The sequence below is a fragment of the Macadamia integrifolia genome, unplaced genomic scaffold, assembly GCF_013358625.1.
Source record: "Macadamia integrifolia cultivar HAES 741 unplaced genomic scaffold, SCU_Mint_v3 scaffold2725, whole genome shotgun sequence".
Taxonomy (NCBI): Eukaryota; Viridiplantae; Streptophyta; class Magnoliopsida; order Proteales; family Proteaceae; genus Macadamia; species Macadamia integrifolia.
In genome coordinates, this window is record NW_024868915.1 from 16940 (window position 1) to 39663 (window position 22724).

The window sequence follows — 22724 nt, forward strand, 5'->3', positions numbered from 1 at the left end:
GTCCGGTTGTAGCTAGATCTAGTGCATAGGCTGAGTATAGGGCAATGACTCATGTAGTTTGTGAACCCCCTTGGCTGAGTCAGTTAGTTCGCAAGTTGGGGTATGACACTGAAGGACCTGTGAGACTCTATTGTGACAACAAATCAGCCATAAGCATTGCCCACAACCTAGTGCAACATGATAGGACAAAATATATTGAAGTAGACTGGCATTTCATCAAAGAGAAGATTGACTCAGGCAACATCTGCACACCTTTTGTGAGGACAGTTGATCAACTAGCAGACATAGCTCATTCCTCATCAGTTCAATACCTCTTATGCAAGCTGGGAATGTATGACATTTATTCTCCAGCTTGAGGGGGAGTGTTGGAGTTTATGTAATGGGGATAGTTTAGGAATTGTTCTCATATTATGTTGTCTTAAGCTGTATTTTATTTTTTCCCTTTTACCTCACTAGGGAGGTCTGATGTAATTTCCCTAAAGTATTAGTTGAAACTAATATAAGTGGAAAGAGCAAGAAATGCTCTCCATGTTTTGCTCTCATTTCCCTTTCTCCTTCTCTCAACTTCTCTCCTTCTTCCTTCCTCTCTTCCCTCTTCTCTCTTCTTCCCTCATCTCTAACCTAGTCCTCCTCATTTCTAACTTAAGGAAGGTAGTTTAGGTATTATGAGAAAAAATTTGGTTGACTTAACAGCCATTTCAAACAGTTGGGGACTTTAGATAGAATCTTTGTATTTAGGGGGAGGTGAGTGATATTTTTGGAAAAGTGTAGGGTCAAGTTGATATTTCGACATAGCTCAGGAGAGGCCGGTTCACTCATAATGAGCACGTGAGGAGGGCAAGGCCGTGGTTTCCCTTCTTCTTCTTCTCCTTCCTTTCTCTTCTTTCTCTCCCTCCCACTTTTTTTAGGTTTGAAGTAATGAGCCTTAAAGGCTCATTGCCTTATATAGGCAAAGGTAACTAAGGCTTGTTTGGCTTAGTCCCTGTCAAAAGCCCAAACTCATTAATTTCATTATTAGGCCACATGGACCCACCATCTTGGTTCCACATGTCATTAATTCGTTGCTAGGAATGGTGCTCCATATGTGGGGAAACTTACCAGAAAGTATGGTCGCTATACACCGGGTCCCATGACCAATAATCCAATTCGGATGGTACAGATCCATCGGTAGTTCCTGTTGGTAGATCACCTCTCACTGGTAGGTGATCAACTGGTGGTCCCTGTTGTACTTATTTTTACTAGTTTCATTGCTTTTTCCCATCTGGGGAGGGGGTCCATAGGGGTTTGTGCACATGGAACATCTTGGCTCCATATGTCATTAATCCGTTGCTAGGAGTGGTGCTCCATATGTGGGGAAACTTACTAGAAAGTATGGTCACGATACACCAGGTCCCATGACCAATGATCCAATTCGGACAGTATAGATCCACTAGTAGATCCAGTTGGTAGGTCACCACTCACTGGTGGTCCCTGTTGTACTTCTCTTGATTGGTTTCATTGCTTTTTCCCATCTTGGGAGGGGGTTCCCATAGGGGTTTGTGGACATTTGGGGTATACCTACCATGCTTAAATAGAGTAAAGCCGGTTCACTCATAATGAGCACGTGAGGAGGGCAAGGCCGTGGTTTCCCTTCTTCTTCTTCTCCTTCCTTTCTCTTCTTTCTCTCCCTCCCACTTTTTTTAGGTTTGAAGTAATGAGCCTTAAAGGATCCAATTTCTTGGTCTCCAGAAGAGCCAAGTGGTGCAGGTAAGTATTGTTTCACAGGTGTGCAACCCTTGGGGAGAGTATCTTGTACCATTCTTAGGCCATGTTGGGGTGCCCATATCTGGCCAATACTGGGGGTCTACCCCTAGGGGGCACCTAAAAGAGATAATAATAATGAACATAAAAGAAAATGATTTTCAAAAATAACAAACAGGGGAAGAGCAAAGATGACTCGCCCACGTGCCCCACATGGAATTACAAATATGCCCCCGGGTCCCCTAAGTGTCTGTCCCGTGTACCAGATGGCAGGATCCACCCCCCTCGGGTCAAGCCCTGCTATGCCCGTGAGCATACGACCTCCGTGGGTCCTCTTCCTGGATCTCTCCAGAATATTTCAAAATTATAGAAAGGCCCAAAGAACTTTAAAAATTATAAGAAAGGCCCAAAAAGATTTCAAATTTGTAAAAAGACTTCACCTTAAGAACTTCGAAGACTATTAAAGAACTTCGAAGAATTTATAAGAACTTCGAAGAGCTACAAAGAACTCTGAAGGATTTGGGTTGGCTCACTCAGAACTCGAACAAATCAGAAGTGAGAAGTGAGCCAAATGAGGGGGGGGACCATTTGTCACCAATGTGTCCAAAAGAAAATCGGTGGGAATAACCCCCACCCAAAAATTCAAAGTTTCAAAAATCAAATACCATGTTTCAAATAGTAAAATTTCATAAGTCAAAATTTCAAAAAATCAAGAATCAAAGGTAAAAAATCAAAGGATCAAGAATTCAAAAATTAAAAATCAAAAATCAAAGAATCAAGAATCAAAGGTGAAGAATCAAGAATCAAATCTCAAGATCAAATTATTGAACCGGCCCCAAATGGACCAATCTCAGTGAACTAGCCCTAGAGGCCCAATTTTATCTTCATCAATCCTGAATGGTCCAAACCCACAAGATCAAGATTCCTTGTCCCATGGTCCAAGCAGCCAAAGACCCACTTTTTCCTAGACTGGTCTAAGAGACCTAACCTAGGGATATAAGATTAAGATACCCGCCCCCATGGTCCAAGTGGCCTAAGACCAAAATTTGCCTAGACTAGTCATAGAGATCTAACCTAGGGAAACAAGATCAAGATACCCGGCCCCATGGTCCAAGTGACCCAAGACCAAATATTTCCTAGACTGGTTCGGAAGACCCAGCCTAGGGAGATAAGAACAGAATTAAGTACTCACATCTTTTGTAGGATGGTGCGAATCCTTGCAAACGATAGGACAAGAACCAAATCAGATACTCACATCCTTTGCAGGAATGGTAGATACTCACATCCTTTGTAGGAATGGTGTGAATCCTTGCAAGTGATGGCTCTGAAATGGAGTGAAAAAGGAATGCAAGATCAAATTAGATACTAATAGCTTTTACAGAAATGGTGCGAATTCCTGCAGACGATAGCTCAAATACTAACATCTTTTGTAGGAATGACACGAATCCCTGCAAAATAGACTGAAGAACCAGTGACTCAGGTATGACTCTAAACTTTAAGTAGCTAGAGGATATTACCTATTGCATTTTCATCTTTGTTAACATTAAGCAAGATGATGACAATACATGCTCCGGGTGACAAAATGTTGTTGTTTTTTTCTTTGCCTTTCGGCTGTGGCATAGGCCTCAGCCAAAGAGGGCCATTCTGTAGACACCCAATTTTGTCACCCTCCCCCAACTATGATGAATCATGGATCATGGTGTGTGCTTTGTTTCCAATCAATAGAGATGACAACTAACTGAGGTGACTCAACCCCAAAACACTCCCTACACCCATAAACCCTAGAAACCCTAGCAGGAGAAAAGAAGATTCCAATTATTACATCACATATACAAAGGAATCCAATACAAAGTGACCATATGGATGGATAGTAGTCGGAATCATGATTCCAACGATACATGATGCATCAAAATCGGACCATCGGATCTCTCGCAATCATCCCCAGAAGATGGAATCTATCCAGAACCATTGGATCAAAATCTGGGGAATATTTTAAAGAATATTCCCCTACCCCCCGCCCCACACCCAGTGCCCCCACCTCTTGCTCGGTGCCCCCACCCCATTCCTAGCACCCCTACCTTATGCCCTTGCCTAGTGCCCCCGCCCTGCATCGAGCACCCCTGCCCTATGCCCAGCATCCTCGCCCCATGCCAGGTGCCCCCACACCCAGTGTGAATTTTTGCCCAAAAACCCCACAGCCCCCATTTGCATACCCCGTACCCCTACTAGCACCCTGTGCCGATGCAATCCATTAGCTGAAAAATTCCCTTTTTCACCCCATTGGTCCAAGAAACCTATAAACGGTATGAAACGTACCCTGAGCTATGTCAAAAGTTCTTCTTTCACACTCGCCGTGTCGTCGCACAGGTACACACTATCAAGTAGCATTCTTTTTTCCTATTATTATTTCATTGTTGCATCAGAATGTAGTCAAAATTAAAAAAAAAAAACAGTCAATCACCTTTTGCATAGATCCTATTATTTTTTTAGTTTTTTTTTATTTCTTGGTATCATGATATATCATCCTTATATTGTTAGGATGTCCTTCGTAATACGAGCCACGTCGACGCCCAGATGCAGTAATAAGTAGATAAGGGCAAGTGAGAGTAACAAACCTAATACAAAAACATATGATTAGATTAGCATCTTGAAACACTAGATCATTGATAAGTTAGAGTTTGGAGTTGATAAATGTTATGATGAGAAGAAATATTAATATTACGTATATTCAAGAGACTAGATGGAAGGGTCAAAAAACTAAGGTTTTGGATGACTTCAAGTTAGGTATTTAGGAGATTAAAGTAATAGAAGTGGAGTGTGCTTAGTAGTGAAAAAAGATTTAAAAAAATGATGTAATGGATGTTAAAAGAATAGGAGATAGGATTATATCCATCAAATTGATTTTGGGGAAAAAGATTGTTAGTATAATTTGCACTAATGCACCCCAAATATGATTGGATAATAGTAATAAATTACATTTTTGGGAACACATGGATATTTTAGTGCAAGGTTTTGGTTAAGTTGAAACGATTATCATAGGAAATAATCTAAAAGGGCATGTTTAGAGTGATCATAGAATCTATGAAGGTGTTTATAGAAGGTACAAAGTTGGAGAGTGGAATGAAGAGGGGACCTCAATTTCAAACTTTACGGTAGCTTATGATTTATCCATCGTGAACATTTTTTTTAAAGAGGGAGGAACATTTAGTTACCTACAAAAGTGTGGACTATACAAGCCAAATAGTTTTCTTCTTAACTAGAAGGGCTGACTAGTTATTGTATAAGGACTATAAGGTTATATCTAGGGAGAGCCTAACTTCTCAACATAGACTGGTTGTCTTGGATATGCACCTCAATACACAAAAGCGTAAACTAAGGAACTTATTTTTCTTATGATAAAGTGATGGTTATTGAAAGAGATTCTGTAAATATTTACCGATAAAGTGATCAAACAAAGAAAATGGAGAAAATGGAGCTTTAAGGGAGACATTAATACGATCTGAAACGAGTTGAAGATATGAATTAAGAAGTCTGCTAAAGTTCTAAGGGAAGCAAAAGGTATTCGTTAGGATCTTAGGGAGACTTGGTAGTAGAATGATAAGGTCCAGAAAACCATTAAGACTAAGACATAATAAGTAACTAAAAAGTAGAAAATAAAAAGAGATAATACTGCCAAAAACGAAATTAAGAAGATTGAGGGGATAGTAAGGGCAAAGAAATATGACCTCTAAAATAATGTGAATATAAAGGAATGAGAAAAAGCTATCTATAAAATAATTAAAACGAGAGAAATGAAGAGTAGATATTTCAACCATGTGAGGTGTATTAAAAGAGATGATGGTAGAAAGCTAGTAAGAGAAGAGGACATAACGAAGAGATATAAAGTGTATTTTTATTTCCTACTGAATGGAGACAGTTCGAGTAAGTATGGCCCAAAAGATTGCATTTCCCATCATGACATGATACATCATAGATATGTACGAAAGATTGGAGTGACTGAAATTAAAGAATCCGTGAGAAAGATGAAAGTAGAGATTCAGTAATCCTGATGCCGAAGCTCCAATGCTTGAAATCTGAATGGCCAATGTCTCTCAACAATGCGACCCTCAGTATCAACAATAGCAGAGAGTGATCAGACCCCACTGCCAGTCGAATGAAGATAAGAGCTTAATCAAAATTAGTCCTCCAACTCAGATTTGAGAGATCCCTATCCACCATTATTTGAAGGTTGGTTGCTCTTACCCTCTTATCACTCCATATATAAACTAGGTCGTGAGCTCCCATATCCATAAGATGCAAATGCCTAACATGTCCCTAGGCTTGTTGAAACCAACATGAAGAAACATGAAGAAATAAATAGATTAAAGCAAAACTGACACAGAAATTTAATATAATTCACACACCAATATGATGTGCTTCGAAAATGATTCATTGAGATGGAAGAAAAGAAATACTATGGAGATATCTCAAGAACACCAAAACTTATAGCAAAAAATTCTCACATAGAAACCCTAACTAAAGCCCGAAATCACTGTTGTCTTTCTTACTTGCACAACAAGACAATAAAACAAATAAAAATGCCTCCAAGTCACAGTTAATTCATAAGGTCGGGTTGAACAAGTCAGCTATCATCACAGATCTCAAAAATTTTCCCTTCCATCTGACTATCTGAGTCATGAAGATTGAACCATTGCCAACGTCTTTGATGGAGAAGGGTGCTGCAATTGCATACTTTGATACGGATCATCCATTTGACACTACCAGCTTGACCCACACCTTGTCGATTCCTCTCTCTCTCTCTCTCTCTCTCTCTCTCTCTGCTAGCACACAGTAGGCTCCTCTCTTTGTTACATCACTCACAACAACATCATTACAGCTTTGATCAGAGCTGCAATAAGAGAGGCCGGTTCACTCATAATGAAACACTCAGGAGGGGTGCTTCGCCTTTCTGTCTGGCCTGGGACTGCATAGCTCAGGAGAGGCCGGTTCACTCATAATGAGCACGTGAGGAGGGCAAGGCCGTGGTTTCCCTTCTTCTTCTTCTCCTTCCTTTCTCTTCTTTCTCTCCCTCCCACTTTTTTTAGGTTTGAAGTAATGAGCCTTAAAGGCTCATTGCCTTATATAGGCAAAGGTAACTAAGGCTTGTTTGGCTTAGTCCCTGTCAAAAGCCCAAACTCATTAATTTCATTATTAGGCCACATGGACCCACCATCTTGGTTCCACATGTCATTAATTCGTTGCTAGGAATGGTGCTCCATATGTGGGGAAACTTACCAGAAAGTATGGTCGCTATACACCGGGTCCCATGACCAATAATCCAATTCGGATGGTACAGATCCATCGGTAGTTCCTGTTGGTAGATCACCTCTCACTGGTAGGTGATCAACTGGTGGTCCCTGTTGTACTTATTTTTACTAGTTTCATTGCTTTTTCCCATCTGGGGAGGGGGTCCATAGGGGTTTGTGCACATGGAACATCTTGGCTCCATATGTCATTAATCCGTTGCTAGGAGTGGTGCTCCATATGTGGGGAAACTTACTAGAAAGTATGGTCACGATACACCAGGTCCCATGACCAATGATCCAATTCGGACAGTATAGATCCACTAGTAGATCCAGTTGGTAGGTCACCACTCACTGGTGGTCCCTGTTGTACTTCTCTTGATTGGTTTCATTGCTTTTTCCCATCTTGGGAGGGGGTTCCCATAGGGGTTTGTGGACATTTGGGGTATACCTACCATGCTTAAATAGAGTAAAGCAGCAAGGTTAGGGTACTTACCACCAAGATTTCAGAGGTCTAAAACCCTTTTAGCTGTCCCAACACTATCATTATTGGCACTTGGGGTTATCCTGTCCTTCCAAACAATATACCATTGCTATCCATTGGTCAATGATGCTGACACTCTCCCGTGCATCTCCTATTAATAAAAGTTTAAATTATATCGGATTAGGGCATGTGTAACACTTGAAATCCAAATACAAGAATAAAAAAGACCAACAAAAAAATAGCACATAAATTACTACATGTTAATAAGAATTTGAAGAATTAAACAGTGACTAGTATCACCATTCAAAGATTGAAACTAAATAAATGATGATAGAAAAGTAATACACTACCTATGGCATAAGACTATCCAATAATCTATAACACAAATAAGCCTGGTTCTAACGAAGCTATAGCTCTAACCTCTAGGTAATCCTATTCACTATCTCTACATTTACATCATTCCCCTTAAAAGGCCGTGTTCATTTAATCATAAAATTTATAGGATTTATTGAGAATCCCCAAAAATTTTTTTGCAAGAATTAGATATTGGATTTTTTTTTCTTTTTTACTTAAACGCAATACAAAAAGTTTGAAAACAACATTCAATTAATAAAAACAGGATGTTGTTTTCCTAAATAGTGATTGTATGGTGGTCTTTTTTTCTTTTTGGTAGGGAATATATGCTGATCATTTGCACTTTTGGCATCCAACTCCAGACCCATTGAATGGCTGCATCATTGTCAAGGCGTCACCTAGGCGTCACCATATGGCTGCATGGTTGTCAAGGGAATTCCTAAGCATCCAAGCACCTCGGTCACCTAGGCGGATGCCTTGTTAGTGTCCTTATGTCTATGCCCCCTCCAATGCCTTATGTCACATCACATCCCGTAGGATGCCAAAAATGTGACTAGGACACTTACCGTCATCCCACTTGGCCTTCTAGGATCCAAAATGTAGTATCATAATTACTGCCTTCCATGTCTGGGCGTAGGAATCTTGATGCCTTTTAGGCTACTTTTCCCTTTGTGCTAAAAAAAAAAAAATCTCATTCTTATTCACACTCTTAAGAATATGAAAGCATGGATGTGAGAATTCAAAAAATAATAATGGATGCCAACTAGGTAACTACATGTATAGAGCAAAAAGAAGCCTCAAACTGGATTGTAATGATCCCCTCACCATGAGGCAATTCAAAGGAATAATTTGGATTTAATTAAAACAAATCCCCTCAACAACAACAAATCCCTCAAGTACTACATACTATTAATAATGTCATGATAACTCATGCATGCACAAACAAAACTGAAATTATTAATGAAGTTAACAATAACTCTAGCAGCTATATAACAGCATAGTTAAGTACATAACTGAAATTAATGAAGTTAACAAATTAACCAACTCATGCATGTTCTTGAATTTTTAGAAACGGTATTGATCGATGAACTTGCAGAAGCTGGTTCAATTCTTTGGACCTCCCCTTCTCCTTCTCATCCTATCATCTCCTTGGATATAGTCCTGAGGCTCCTCAATAATTTCAATGATTTCCCTAATGCCCTCAATACCTGTTTCTGCTAGCTGCAGTGACCTATACATGGGTGGTGGTGGCGACCGTGGCTGCCTTCTGTTTTCCAGTTCCAGGTAGACTTCAATCGATCCTTGGAAGCAACACTCAGTTCCATCAAACTTCACTAGATCGATAAATCCTCGGACTCTTTTTTTCAAGGTTTTTGATAAGGGGATCTGAGCTCTACCCACGACAACCTGGCCTGTCGAAGTTCCAATTTCACCTTGGAAACCAACCCTTACAACTTCCAGCTTTAAGGATGCAATAGAGATGGGTTCATCAACTAGAATGTCATAGCTCAAGTCCCATGAAGGATTTGGAGCGGCAACCTTAAGAGGAGTCTCTATAATATTTTCCGGTGAAATCCAGGCAACCACATAGTAAATCTGGTAAGGTATCCAGTTATATGCAGCAACTGATGAGGAACTGGTGGTGGTGGTATTGTTGATGATCTTGGCCTCGTTGATGGTAAGGTTCAAAACAAACTCATAGCAGCCTTCTTCGGATTCATCTGTTATATCTATCATCTCCATCTTGTCTGATACAAAACAAGAAAAAAAGAGAATGGCCTTCAGCTTTAAAGCAGAACAATTATGAAGCTAATTTGATTCTATATATCGAAACATGGAACCGCCTAGTGGTGGTGCCTGGTGGTGGGCGTGGGTGAGATCGGTGCTAAGAAAGAGAGAGAGAGAGAGAGAGGTTGTAACTTAGTAGGTTTTGTGAGTAAAATTTTGTAGTTTCCTTTTTGATCTCTCTTTGGGTTAGAGCAGAACAATTATGAAGCTAATTTGATTCTATATATCGAAACAATGGAACCGCCCAGTGGTGGTGCCTGGTGGTGGGCGTGGGTGAGATCTGTGCTAAGAAAGAGAGAGAGAGAGAGAGAGAGAGATTGTAACTTAGTAGGTTTTGTGAGTAAAATTTTGTAGTTTCCTTTTTGATCTCTCTTTGGGTTAGAGTTTCTAACAAAAAATCTACCAAAAAAAGAATTTCTAAAAAATAGGAGTTCCTTGCTCTCTTGTTTTTTGGGAAAAGACTGTGGAGTCCGGATCAGAACTGACTGTCTTGGCCTCTTGGTTGGTTGTTTTAAGACTCACACTTTAAAGATGAAACAGAAAACGGAGAGATCAGAGGGGGAGAGGTGTTGTCCGAGTGGATTAGCAAGAGGTGAGGTCTCCTGAGATGGTTGATCTCGGCTATACCAATAAGTGCAAAATTGATCGATCCAGATTGTTCCGGATTAATACCGATACCAATAGCAAGAAGTTGCAGTCCTTACTCCTTAGTCCCTACTCCCTTGTTGGTCCTACAGTTAAAATTGGAGGAGGATAAGAAAGAGAGAGAGAGAGAGAGAGTTAGAGAAGGAGTGGAGAAAATGGAGAAAAAGTTTGGGAAAATTACTTGATTATCCACTTATGGGTTTTCCTTTACAAAATTACCTACCAAAAGTTTCAGTTAACAAAAATACCCAAAATTAGGTTTTTCTCTACAAAATTACCCACTTAAAGTTTAAGTTAACAAAAATACTCAAAATTGAGTTTGGGTTTACAAAATTACCCACACAAAGTTTCAGTAATAAAAAAATACATGATTATATGTGAAAGATGAAGACTCACTATTTTGAGTAATTTTGTAAATCCAAACTTGATTTTGGGTATTTTTGTAAACTAAAACTTTGGGTGAGTAATTTTGTAAACCTAAACCCAATTTTGGGTATTTTTATTAATCAAAACTTTTTGTGGGTAATTTTATAAAGGAAAATCCAAAAGAGGATAATCATGTAATTTTTCCAAAAAGGTTTTGAGAAATCAAAAGTGAGAACCACCCTAGATTGAATTCCTTCGTAAAGCATCTGACCCGTGTCTAATAGTTCGAAATGCTCACACACGGAACCCAAGGTGATCAAGAGAGAAGGATGCATTGAAGGAAACGAGTGAAGAAAAAAAAAATAATAATAATAATCCAGAAGAAGCCAGGTGGAGCTCTCAACGGCTAGGGAAAAAGCAGAATTTAAGGAGGCCTGCAAGTTATGAGAAAATCCAGAACTAGAAGTTGGCTCCTCCACGGTTTAAGGAGAAAGAATTGCAAGTGCTCTGGAAGTTTGAGGGAAAAGGTTGGACAAACCCTAAGGTGATTAGCACAGTTGGCTTAGGGGGATAAGGTACTCCGCCTCAAGAAGCAAGATCCGTGATCAAACCTTCGCAAACTATGACAGCTTCTCTTGCCAATCCTCCATTGATGAACTAGTATCATTAAAATACAGGTCCTGAAAAGATCCAAATTCTAGTGCCATGTTCTGTGAATGAGAACATTGTTTCGGTAAAACATTCAACTTAAGAATGAAATCCCAAATCCACATTTCATCAAACAATTTATGGTCATCACCAAAGAAGCTGCTATAACACAAGTATAAGCGGAGTTTGTTATCTCACATTTCCAAATTTCCACATTTCTTGATTGAGAAGCAGAATTTGTTATCTAACATTCATGGTGAAATTATTAACCTGAAAATTTTACCATTTTTTCCCGAAGAAGTTAAAGGATTTTCGTTGTCAAGCCACAACTTCCTCCATTTTTTCTGAAGAAGCGGAAGCTACATCTGGGTTTTTGGCTATGTAATGATCAGAGTGAAGAAGAACGAGTACTTGTTACAGAGTTTCTAAAATACTGACAAGAAATCAAGAAAGAACTAGCCTGTCTTCGTTCCTCTTTCCTTCCATCCCTCTGAGATGTTGGGGTTATTCCTCGCTGCATTCGTGGGGTTGAATTGGATGTCCGGTTGTAGTAATCAAGCTATAGCAATGCAGTCCCAGGCCAGACAGAAAGGCGAAGCACCCCTCCTGAGTGTTTCATTATGAGTGAACCGGCCTCTCTTATTGCAGCTCTGATCAAAGCTGTAATGATGTTGTTGTGAGTGATGTAACAAAGAGAGGAGCCTACTGTGTGCTAGCAGAGAGAGAGAGAGAGAGAGAGAGAGAGAGAGGAATCGACAAGGTGTGGGTCAAGCTGGTAGTGTCAAATGGATGATCCGTATCAAAGTATGCAATTGCAGCACCCTTCTCCATCAAAGACGTTGGCAATGGTTCAATCTTCATGACTCAGATAGTCAGATGGAAGGGAAAATTTTTGAGATCTGTGATCATAGCTGACTTGTTCAACCCGACCTTATGAATTAACTGTGACTTGGAGGCATTTTTATTTGTTTTATTGTCTTGTTGTGCAAGTAAGAAAGACAACAGTGATTTCGGGCTTTAGTTAGGGTTTCTATGTGAGAATTTTTTCCTATAAGTTTTGGTGTTCTTGAGATATCTCCATAGTATTTCTTTTCTTCCATCTCAATTAATCATTTTCGAAGCACATCATATTGGTGTGTGAATTATATTAAATTTCTGTGTCATTTTTGCTTTAATCTATTTATTTCTTCATGTTTCTTCATGTTGGTTTCAACAAGCCTAGGGACATGTTAGGCATTTGCATCTTATGGATATGGGAGCTCACGACCTAGTTTATACATGGAGTGATAAGAGGGTAAGAGCAACCAACCTTCAAATAATGGTGGATAGGGATCTCTCAAATCTGAGTTGGAGGACTAATTTTGATTAGGCTCTTATCTTCATTCGACTGGCAGTGGGGTCTGATCACTCTCTGCTATTGTTGATACTGAGGGTCGCATTGCTGAGAGACATTGGCCATTCAGATTTCAAGCATTGGAGCTTCGGCATCAGGATTACTGAATCTCTACTTTCATCTTTCTCACGGATTCTTTAATTTCAGTCACTCCAATCTTTCGTACATATCTATGATGTATCATGTCATGATGGGAAATGCAATCTTTTGGGCCATACTTACTCGAACTGTCTCCATTCAGTAGGAAATAAAAATACACTTTATATATCTTCATTATGTCCTCTTCTCTTACTAGCTTTCTACCATCATCTCTTTTAATACACCTCACATGGTTGAAATATCTACTCTTCATTTCTCTCGTTTTAATTATTTTATAGATAGCTTTTTCTCATTCCTTTATATTCACATTATTTTAGAGGTCATATTTCTTTGCCCTTACTATCCCCTCAATCTTCTTAATTTCGTTTTTGGCAGTATTATCTCTTTTTATCTTCTACTTTTTAGTTACTTATTATGTCTTAGTCTTAATGGTTTTCTGGACCTTATCATTCTACTACCAAGTCTCCCTAAGATCCTAACGAATACCTTTTGCTTCCCTTAGAACTTTAGCAGACTTCTTAATTCATATCTTCAACTCGTTTCAGATCGTATTAATGTCTCCCTTAAAGCTCCATTTTCTTTGTTTGATCACTTTATCGGTAAATATTTATAGAATCTCTTTCAATAACCATCACTTTATCATAAGAAAAATAAGTTCCTTAGTTTACGCTTTTGTGTACTGAGGTGCATATCCAAGACAACCAGTCTATGTTGAGAGGTTAGGCTCTCCCTAGATATAACCTTATAGTCCTTATACAATAACTAGTCAGCCCTTCTAGTTAAGAAGAAAACTATTTGGCTTGTATAGTCCACACTTTTGTAGGTAACTAAATGTTCCTCCTTCTTTAAAAAAAATGTTCACGATGGATAAATCATAAGCTACCGTAAAGTTTGAAATTGAGGTCCCATCTTCATTCCACTCTCCAACTTTGTACCTTCTATAAACACCTTCATAGATTCTATGATCACTCTAAACATGCCCATTTAGATTATTTCCTATGATAATCGTTTCAACTTAACCAAAACCTTGCACTAAAATATCCATGTGTTCCCAAAAATGTAATTTATTACTATTATCCAATCATATTTGGGGTGCATTAGTGCGAATTATACTAACAATCTTTTTCCCCAAAATCAATTTGATGGATATAATCCTATCTCCTATTCTTTTAACATCCATTACATTTTTTAAATCTTTTTTCACTACTAAGCACACTCCACTTCTATTACTTTAATCTCCTAAATACCTAACTTGAAGTCATCCAAAACCTTAGTTTTTTGACCCTTCCATCTAGTCTCTTGAATACACGTAATATTAATATTTCTTCTCATCATAACATTTATCAACTCCAAACTCTAACTTATCAATGATCTAGTGTTTCAAGATGCTAATCTAATCATATGTTTTTGTATTAGGTTTGTTACTCTCACTTGCCCTTATCTACTTATTACTGCATCTGGGCGTCGACGTGGCTCGTATTACGAAGGACATCCTAACAATATAAGGATGATATATCATGATACCAAGAAATAAAAAAAAACTAAAAAAATAATAGGATCTATGCAAAAGGTGATTGACTGTTTTTTTTTTTTAATTTTGACTACATTCTGATGCAACAATGAAATAATAATAGGAAAAAAGAATGCTACTTGATAGTGTGTACCTGTGCGACGACACGGCGAGTGTGAAACGACCTTCTTGGCCCACGCTAAAGATGCTCGTTTGCGCCTTGCCATTTTTCACGATCGGGTGCTAGTGTATATGTGTGCTATCTGGTAGTGTTTTCTCATTCTATAATAATAATTAGAATAAAACTATCTAAGCAATAATAGACAATCCACAACAATTATGTATAAATAATTTAGCTCACAAGTACCCAATTCAAGGATATACATAATAGATGAAACAACAAATAGATAAAGGTAGGCCAAAATGGGGTTTATAAAGAATAAACTAAGTCTCAAAAGAGTGACCAACATATTTTAACCACTTGTGATTAATTGGGATAAATAGTAGCTAAATATAGCCTCCGATAATGAGCTTGGTGAGATGAGATACCTTCTAGGCTTCATGCATGGTGGAAAGGGGTCAGATGTGTGGAAAGCTCAAGATATTTCATCATCAAGGCTTTAACATCTAAGTTATGATCTATAATAAAAAGACTAAGAGAATTTGGTAAAACAAAGAAATTCTATTAATTTGAAAACTATAATTTTTACATTAAGAACATTTCAAAAAAAAAAAAAAAAAAAAGTTCTCTAAACATGGGGCTCTCTCATACTTGGTGGTCTTTGATTTATATTCAATTTTCTTTCTACTCTTCATGAGTTTTACTTTTGATTAGTCCTTGATCCACTAGGTCATGAACGTCATGTTAGTGTACTTAACAATTTTAAGTGAATGTCCATTTTGTGTATGATAATCATAGTACTGATCTAACTTGTATCACTTAGGAGGTGGATCTGGGATGAAACAATTGTTTATAGAAGTCTTGAACATGATTAACATCTAAATTCATATAAATTTCTTTTCATTCATAGAGCAATTATACTTACAAAATCCTTGTTGTAACTTAGAAAAGGAGTTGTACCTTGTTCTCTAAAGTTGATATGAAAAGAATGTTATCAACAAACTTGATTAGAATCTGCTTAGGAGATTGTGAGATGATACAATCTTTAACACTACTGCTTTCACTCTCAGTATTGTACTCTACTAGAAGATTTTCATTGCCATAAAAATATAAGTTCATGAATTTTTATCAAAAAATGCAAATAAAAAAATTCTCTTTGGATGGCTATAATAATAAGAGCAAAGAAAACAAGAAATAATGATACCTTAATTTGTACAAATTTCTTGCAAGTAAATCTTGAACGTAATGTACAGTGCATTATGCTTCACATGCTCTTCATAATAAGGGAATGCTATGCAAAATGCATCGAGCTATCAAGTTTAATCAGAACATCAAATAATAGTGTGGATTCAAAACTTGGCACCAACTAACAAGTTGGAGCGATTGCACCTTGGGCCAGGGGAAACTTCAAAAATCTCAATTGAGGTCTATCCCCCTAAGCTATAAATTTTTATCAAATACTCTCCAAGTCTAGAAAGTATCCAATCCAATTTTGGTTTGAACAACTTTAGTTCTTCATATATAAACACCATATATAAATAAAAACCCTCAAGACTATATCTAGAACAAGTAAAAGGTAGAAAGGATAGTGTACTTAACCTTTTGATATCCTAAGGCAACGATCCCCTCCTTTAAAGTAGACAATAGTGTTGCAAAGCGCAATTTGAAGTCTTTGAATGGAAACAAAATCTAATTTTTAATCATTGGAAATAAAATTAATCAATTGCTTAATTTTTTGTTCGATTAGAATAAGATAAGCTTCCTGTAGATTTTCTCTGTAATAGAGAGATTCCTACTTTATCCATCAATTCTCAATCCTTTGAAATTTGAGCCACCAAATCACTATCTACTCTACCCCAAACTCAGTGTATTCTTATGCCCTATTATTTCGAATGAAAGATTCATGGAGTTAAGAATGACATAATACTCTTACTTAAAATCGGAGTTTTTATTGTAGATAATTAGAGGCTTGCCATATCTATAAAATTAGAGAAAGAGCAAAAAATATGCAAAAATCAAATTCAAACAATATTTTAGAGAAATAGAAGAAACAAACAGAGATGAACCCAATTTGCTCAGTTGATTGATTACCTTGATGGAAACACATAGATATAAGAAAGGCTTTAACAAATATGACTTCCGAAGAAAAGAAGAATGAATTCTTCGACCTATTCGCTTTCACTTATCATCTCGTCTCCTCTCCTCTATGCAAGGCCAGGACTTTAATTTTTGTTTTAGTCTGACGTCAAGGATGTTAGAGAGAGCTGTGAGAGAAGAAGATAGGAAAAACTTTTTAAAGGAATTCTATTTTTTCCTAATATATTTTAAGGGAGAGATAGAGCAATGAAAGAAAGACACATGAGATAAGTAGAAAAGAGAATGAGGGAGACAGGCTGTATTTAGAGAGAAATTAAAGAGTACACAGTAGGGGGTGTAAGTTTTGCCCTGATAGCTCGAACCTGCCTTGGCCTGCCTTGAGCTTGAATATAGCTTAGGCTAACATTTCTGACCTTGAGAGTAGGTTAGGGTTGGGCCGAGCTTGGATTGAGGCCTAGGCCCAACCCAGCCGGGCCCAACCAGACCCTAATTTTAACCATGATTTATATGATATAATTTATGGCTATCATCATATCCTTTTAGTTAGAATTATGAAATTTGAGTCATTAATGCTTATGGTCAGGTGTCCTAAACATCTGTTATTGTGTTGCACTTTATAATTTTAATTGTGTATTAATCATTTGATCCATTAATGCTTCTTTTTTTATTATTTTTTTTAAAGAACACATATGAAAAAAAAAATATGTAGAGGAAAGATAAAGTTGTAAGTGCAAAATTTACTACTTAACATACTTACAAAAAAAAAGGGACTTCCAACTAGTAGATAAAGAAACAAAAACTAAATTGGAAAAAAAATTAATAATGGAAAAAATTAGACATGGCATCATTTATAGGTCATAGATGGTAGATAATATTTATCAAATTAATGAGTGTGTGTTTAAGAGGCTGGGTGTGGCACAACTGCGTATGTGTTTATTGACCAAGGACAACTGGACAATATTTTATGTGTGGCCTTGGTTGAGGGTTTGCAGCAGTGGGAGTGTGTGACTGAATATCAGCGAGGTCACAACATTTGTGTTGTGAGGCTTGTGTGCCAGTGATATTAATGAGTGAGTTAGGAAGCAAAGGAAGTTGAGTCAAAAATTTTGTGCTTATTGATTCACCCCCTCTCAGTGACCATCTTAGTTCAATAGTGTATATAAGGATTATGTGATTCATATGGGCCCTGTTAATCCAGTTTTACATAAAATGAAGTCTCTATGGACATCAATAAAGTTTATTTTATTTTATTTTATTTTCTACTTGATTATGGACACAAGGTTTAAGTAGATTCAAGGTTTCAATAGCAGATAGATGATGGATGTCCAATATAGCTTCATTTATCAAATACAGTTGAATATACCACAAGGATTTGAAAAAAAAAAATTTGAATTTTTTATATGGTAACATTTTTTTTTTTTTTTACTAAAGGATCATTTGTATTAAAAAACAAAAGAAACAAAAAGGAAAAAAAAATACAAGATAAACTATCAAAGCTAGAGAGCAACCTCCACTAAAGGCAATACCATCAGTAAAGTGAGCTCACGAGCAAGAGAAACACACACAACACCTAGAAGAAAAAAAAAGGGGTCTACGTTTCCAATTAAGCTACACCTTCCAAACATCTTAGATGTCAAAAGAACACCTTCATTGGTTCTTTGAAATTGCAGCTCTACCAGACTTAAGATGATTCTACTCATCTCCCTCTTTATTCTCCATGGTAACAGCCAAAGCATTTGTGTATGGTTGCCAACTCTTGGAGAGTCTTAATAGAAGAGGAACCCACCACCCTTTCGGTCAGAGATGAAATTGGTTTAGCCACTCGACCACCCTTGATGTTGATTCCCTTGACTCTATGATTTTTGCCATGAACATATACCACAGACAAAACTCCTATTCCCGTATTATGATCTTGGATTTCACCACTTCTCTCTGCATGATCTTCAAGCCTCTCATACATTTTATCCAAGGATGCATATCTCTTTTGAATTGGTGAAGCAAATTCATTTGACTACTCTCCCGATCCCCTATTTCTTCTTCCTCACTCAAACCTTTTTAACGAAGCCATCCATCTCTGAGGAGGAAAATATCATGCTGACTCGACAACCTTCAATAGATGAGATCAAGAGTGCTCTCTTCACCATGGGTCAGTTAAAATCTCTAGGTGTGGATGGTTTTCACCCTCTATTCTTTCAGAAATTTTGGGAGCTAACGTATGTAGATATTGTTAGTTTTGTGTTAAGTTTATTTTATTTAGGATCCTTTCCCGTAGGTAGTAATGATACTCTTATATGTTTGATTCCAAAAGTGGGAGTCCCTAAATCTGTTGACCACTACTGTTTTAGCAAGTCGGCTCCATGCGTTGCTTTCGAATTTGATTTCTCCTGTCTGATATGCCTTTGTTCCTTTGTGTTGAAAATGTGTCCATCGAATCTATAAATAAATTGTATATTTGTAATTATGATTGCATGACATTGACGAGCTGTGGTTGTCCATAGATTTTTACCTTAAATTTTTTCATGACTAGGGGCAGAACTGGGCATTCTGTTCATATGGTTATCATATTGTGTGAGCTCATGAATGTTGATTCAGTGATACAAATATGAGTGTACATATTGTGTGTACATTGAATTTGATCAAATAGGAATCTTGAATGAAATATTGTCTGTTGTTGAAGGACAAGATTCTTTTTGGTAGTCTTTGATTGATCTCTAGACCTGAGAGGTCCTTATCGTTGCAGGTAAGCATTATGGGTTTTGGTGTATCACTGGCTGATGTCCTTCGGACTATATATAATGATACACTGGATTTATAATACTTTGGTTGTGGTCAAAAGAGACGCTCAACATTGGATCCACTCCTATTTATTTGGGGAATATCAAGAGAGAGTATCTAGACATGATTGGATGAAATTCTGGATCCAGTTCACATTTTTCAAAATGTTTACAAATTTTCTCAAAATTATTAATACATATTTATATTCAATTTAAATATTTTTGAGACATTTTAAGATACCCAATCGGAAGTTCAGATTCTCTGTGCGACATTTCGGCAGACCTAGGCCATGACAGTTTTATTTCCATGCCTAAAGGTTTGTTATGTGATATTATTGAATTGAGAGATTAAATCGATATTTGACGACCACAACTCTGGAAGGAATAAAAATTATATTCACTCATATTATACTTATTGGTATATGTTTCTAACAAATAATTATTGACATTATCTGATCGGTAATTGTAGTGAATTTTTCCATTAGGATCATACCTCTTCTCAGTACTGGTGGCCGAAGATTGTATGTACATTGATTTCATTATAAGAGAGATATTTATTAATTATTGTATATATATATATATATAATATCAGATAAATATGAACCGATCCGAACCATAAGACGGTGAGAGAAAGTGAACGCATTTTGTCACTTCATATTATGGACACCTCAATCATAAGGTGTCATCATTATCTCATATTTTTTAAATAATAATAATAATAATAAAAGGGTAATGATATATATTAAAATAGGTCTTACCTCTTTGTGTTCTGAACTCTGAGATCAGAGAGCACTGAGCTGAATACGGCATTGGCTTCCGACATTTTGTTTTCTTTTTATAAGAAAACAACAAATCAGCTTCAGCAACAAACAAAATGGGGCTGAACCTATTGGAAATTAGTACGTGTTTTAGCCACATTACTGGAGAAGGGCTACCATCCCAAGGAGGTGTTGCACTTGTGACATTTGAGGTAATGATTCTCCCACCCTAGGAGATGGAATTTAATTAATTCAAATCTCTATCCTAGCAAATGGTTGATCCTGTTTTCTAATATGGTTGGAAAAGAAATTCTTATTATCCTAGACCCTATTATGCCAACAAAAATGGTATCAGAGCCATCCCATTTGCAAGATCGGGTTTGCATAGGAATCAAGATTTCATAATTGAAATCATTATTTAATGTGTATTATCCATAGACCAAATTGTGAAGGCTGAATTTTAATATACTTTTGTGTATGCTAATTTTTTATCCTCTAAGAATGTCCTATGAGTATCATAGCCTTCTCCTACCAATGTATTGGGTCAAAATATTTAATCCAGATAATTAATTTATTTTCTAATTGTTAGAAAATTGGTAGTGATCAAGGGTGGTTAAAAGTTAACACCCTCTTTATTACTTTGTTTATGTGATAATGCACATTAATTAATTATTTTATGCATATTTGTGTCAGCGATTATGAGAATTATTTAATCCAATAAATGATTTGCTGGGATAAAATGACATGGTTGATATATGATTCATTTATTATTGCATGGTTTACCTCTCTTTAAATCTCCCTCTCTCTTTATATCCCAATGTAAATTTATGTACTCCCTTTAGAAAACTTATATAATGAGTTAATATTTTTCAAAGTTGCTTTAACTTTATATATATTTGAGATTTAAAGATTTTATTTATTTTGTTGCATATGAGCAATGGAGATAGCTGATGAGATGGAGATTAATGTCATATTAGAGATGGCAACGAAAGTTGTTTCGCTTTAAGATATGTTTTATCATTGGATGTGATGTTTTGATATTGTCACTTTTCTATAATTACTGTCACTTAAATTATATTATAATTTTTTATGAGATATTAATGTTTACACGGGATGTTAAATATGATGGTTAATGTCACAAGATGATGCATATATTTTTACATATAATGCAAATTTAATTGAATATATGATATTCGACCCTTCATTTGTAAAAGTAAGTATAAAATGGTAATTCTTAAGTGGTAGAATTTTTATGGCCTCCTATTATTGGTGACCGTAGAGATTTCATAGACTGGTTCTTGCAGATGCCGATAGGATAATGTATGGATTAGTCAATGAGTGATTTACGTTCATCTCTTATAAGACAGGTAGTGGACACAACTAGTGGGAGTGCACTGCGATAATAGGCATCATCCCATAGTATCTGTGATCCACTCCGAGACAATAGGTATACACTTGATTTGAGTGTGTGTTAGCTGATAGGAATGGATATAACACTCAGGTGGCTAAAAAGATATTGGAAGTCTAGTTTCATGTGATGAAACATGATGGACAGAATCAGTCCACCCAATCAACATATTCCAATGATTCTCGATAGGGTAAGTTGAGAATGTAAGGATTGTGGTATTCTAATTCACATTAATATGTTTGATTGTGGCATATATTGTGAGAAACCATTGATTTAGAATTGGCCACTTGTATTCAATAGTTATGTCATGCATTCTAATTATCATTTATTTGTTTATTTATAGATTGTCAATTATGTCAAACCCTATAGTTGTTACTGCCCTGTTAAATGAAAACTGTCTGTTAGGTCTAAATTATATGGATTGGAAAAGAAACCTAATGCTAGTATTAATGCCGAGGAGCTATCCAGTGTCCTGGACCAAGAATCTCCTTCTCTCCCTGACTTTACCAACCCTGAGGAAATGAAGGCCTACCAGAAATTCAATAAAATGTATTCTCAATCCAAAATTTATATCCTTGGTTCTTTGGATAAGACCATTATCAAGTCATGTGATCAGCTGCCAACTGCAAGGGACATGATGAGAGAGTTGCATGAGACATTTGGCAAACAGAACCGTCATGCTCGTCATACTGTCACGGCAACTATCCACACTACAAAAATGTCTGAAGGGACTTCAGTTCTTGATCATTTGATGAAGATGAATAATCTGTTTCAAGAACTGGAATCTCTTGGGACGTTTTTTGACGCTCAATATAAGATTGACATCATCCTTGCTTCTCTGTCTCTTATATACAACTCTTTTATTATGAACAAAGTTTTTATTAGTATTTCTGAGCTCATTAATATGTTACAAGAGGCAGAGACAACGATTAAGAAGCAAAAGGCAGTAGTAATGGCAACAGAGGTTAGGACTTCTGTTTCTAAGCCTAAGGGCAAGAAAAAGAAGTCTGGTAAGAAAAGGTTTGTAAAAGTCAAGAAAGAATGAGATACTAAAAATAATGGAAAAGAAAAGTGCTTCTATTGCAAGAAAGAGGGACACTGGAAAAGAAATTGTTGTTCACATCTTGCAACTCTGAAGAAGAAATTAGAAGGTAATATTGAATTCCTTGTTTTGTATAAATCCAATTTGTTGAAATGTCCAACTAATACCTGGTTGGTGGACTTTGGGTCCACAATCCACGTGTGTAATGTGTTGTA

The 22724-nt window shown here is 36.8% G+C and overlaps 1 protein-coding gene across 2 annotated transcripts; it reads right to left on the reverse strand.

Moving 5' to 3' along the window:
* Positions 1-8741: 8741 nt before the first annotated feature.
* On the reverse strand, positions 8742-16682 carry LOC122067126. 2 transcript variants are annotated; one of them, XM_042630972.1, is made up of 3 exons: positions 16522-16682; positions 14464-14591; positions 8742-9608 (listed from the first exon to the last, which is right to left on the reverse strand). In XM_042630972.1, exons 2-3 carry the CDS (start codon positions 14534-14536, stop codon positions 8965-8967), a joined length of 717 nt encoding a protein of 238 aa, XP_042486906.1. In that variant the 5' UTR covers positions 14537-14591; positions 16522-16682; the 3' UTR covers positions 8742-8964. The 2 variants fall into 2 exon arrangements, with proteins under 2 accessions (XP_042486906.1, XP_042486907.1); XM_042630973.1 differs by lacking the exons at positions 14464-14591; positions 16522-16682 and adding an exon at positions 11591-12323.
* Between the last annotated feature and the right edge of the window lie 6042 nt (positions 16683-22724).

Excerpts from the sequence above, each read along its gene's own strand:
- LOC122067126 (XM_042630972.1), bottom strand. The coding sequence starts at position 14,536 with ATGGCAAGGCGCAAACGAGCATCTTTAGCGTGGGCCAAGAAGGTCGTT. Across the intron at positions 9,609-14,463 it reads CTCGCCGTGTCGTCGCACAG|ACAAGATGGAGATGATAGAT; the intron begins GTACACACTATC and ends GTTTTGTATCAG.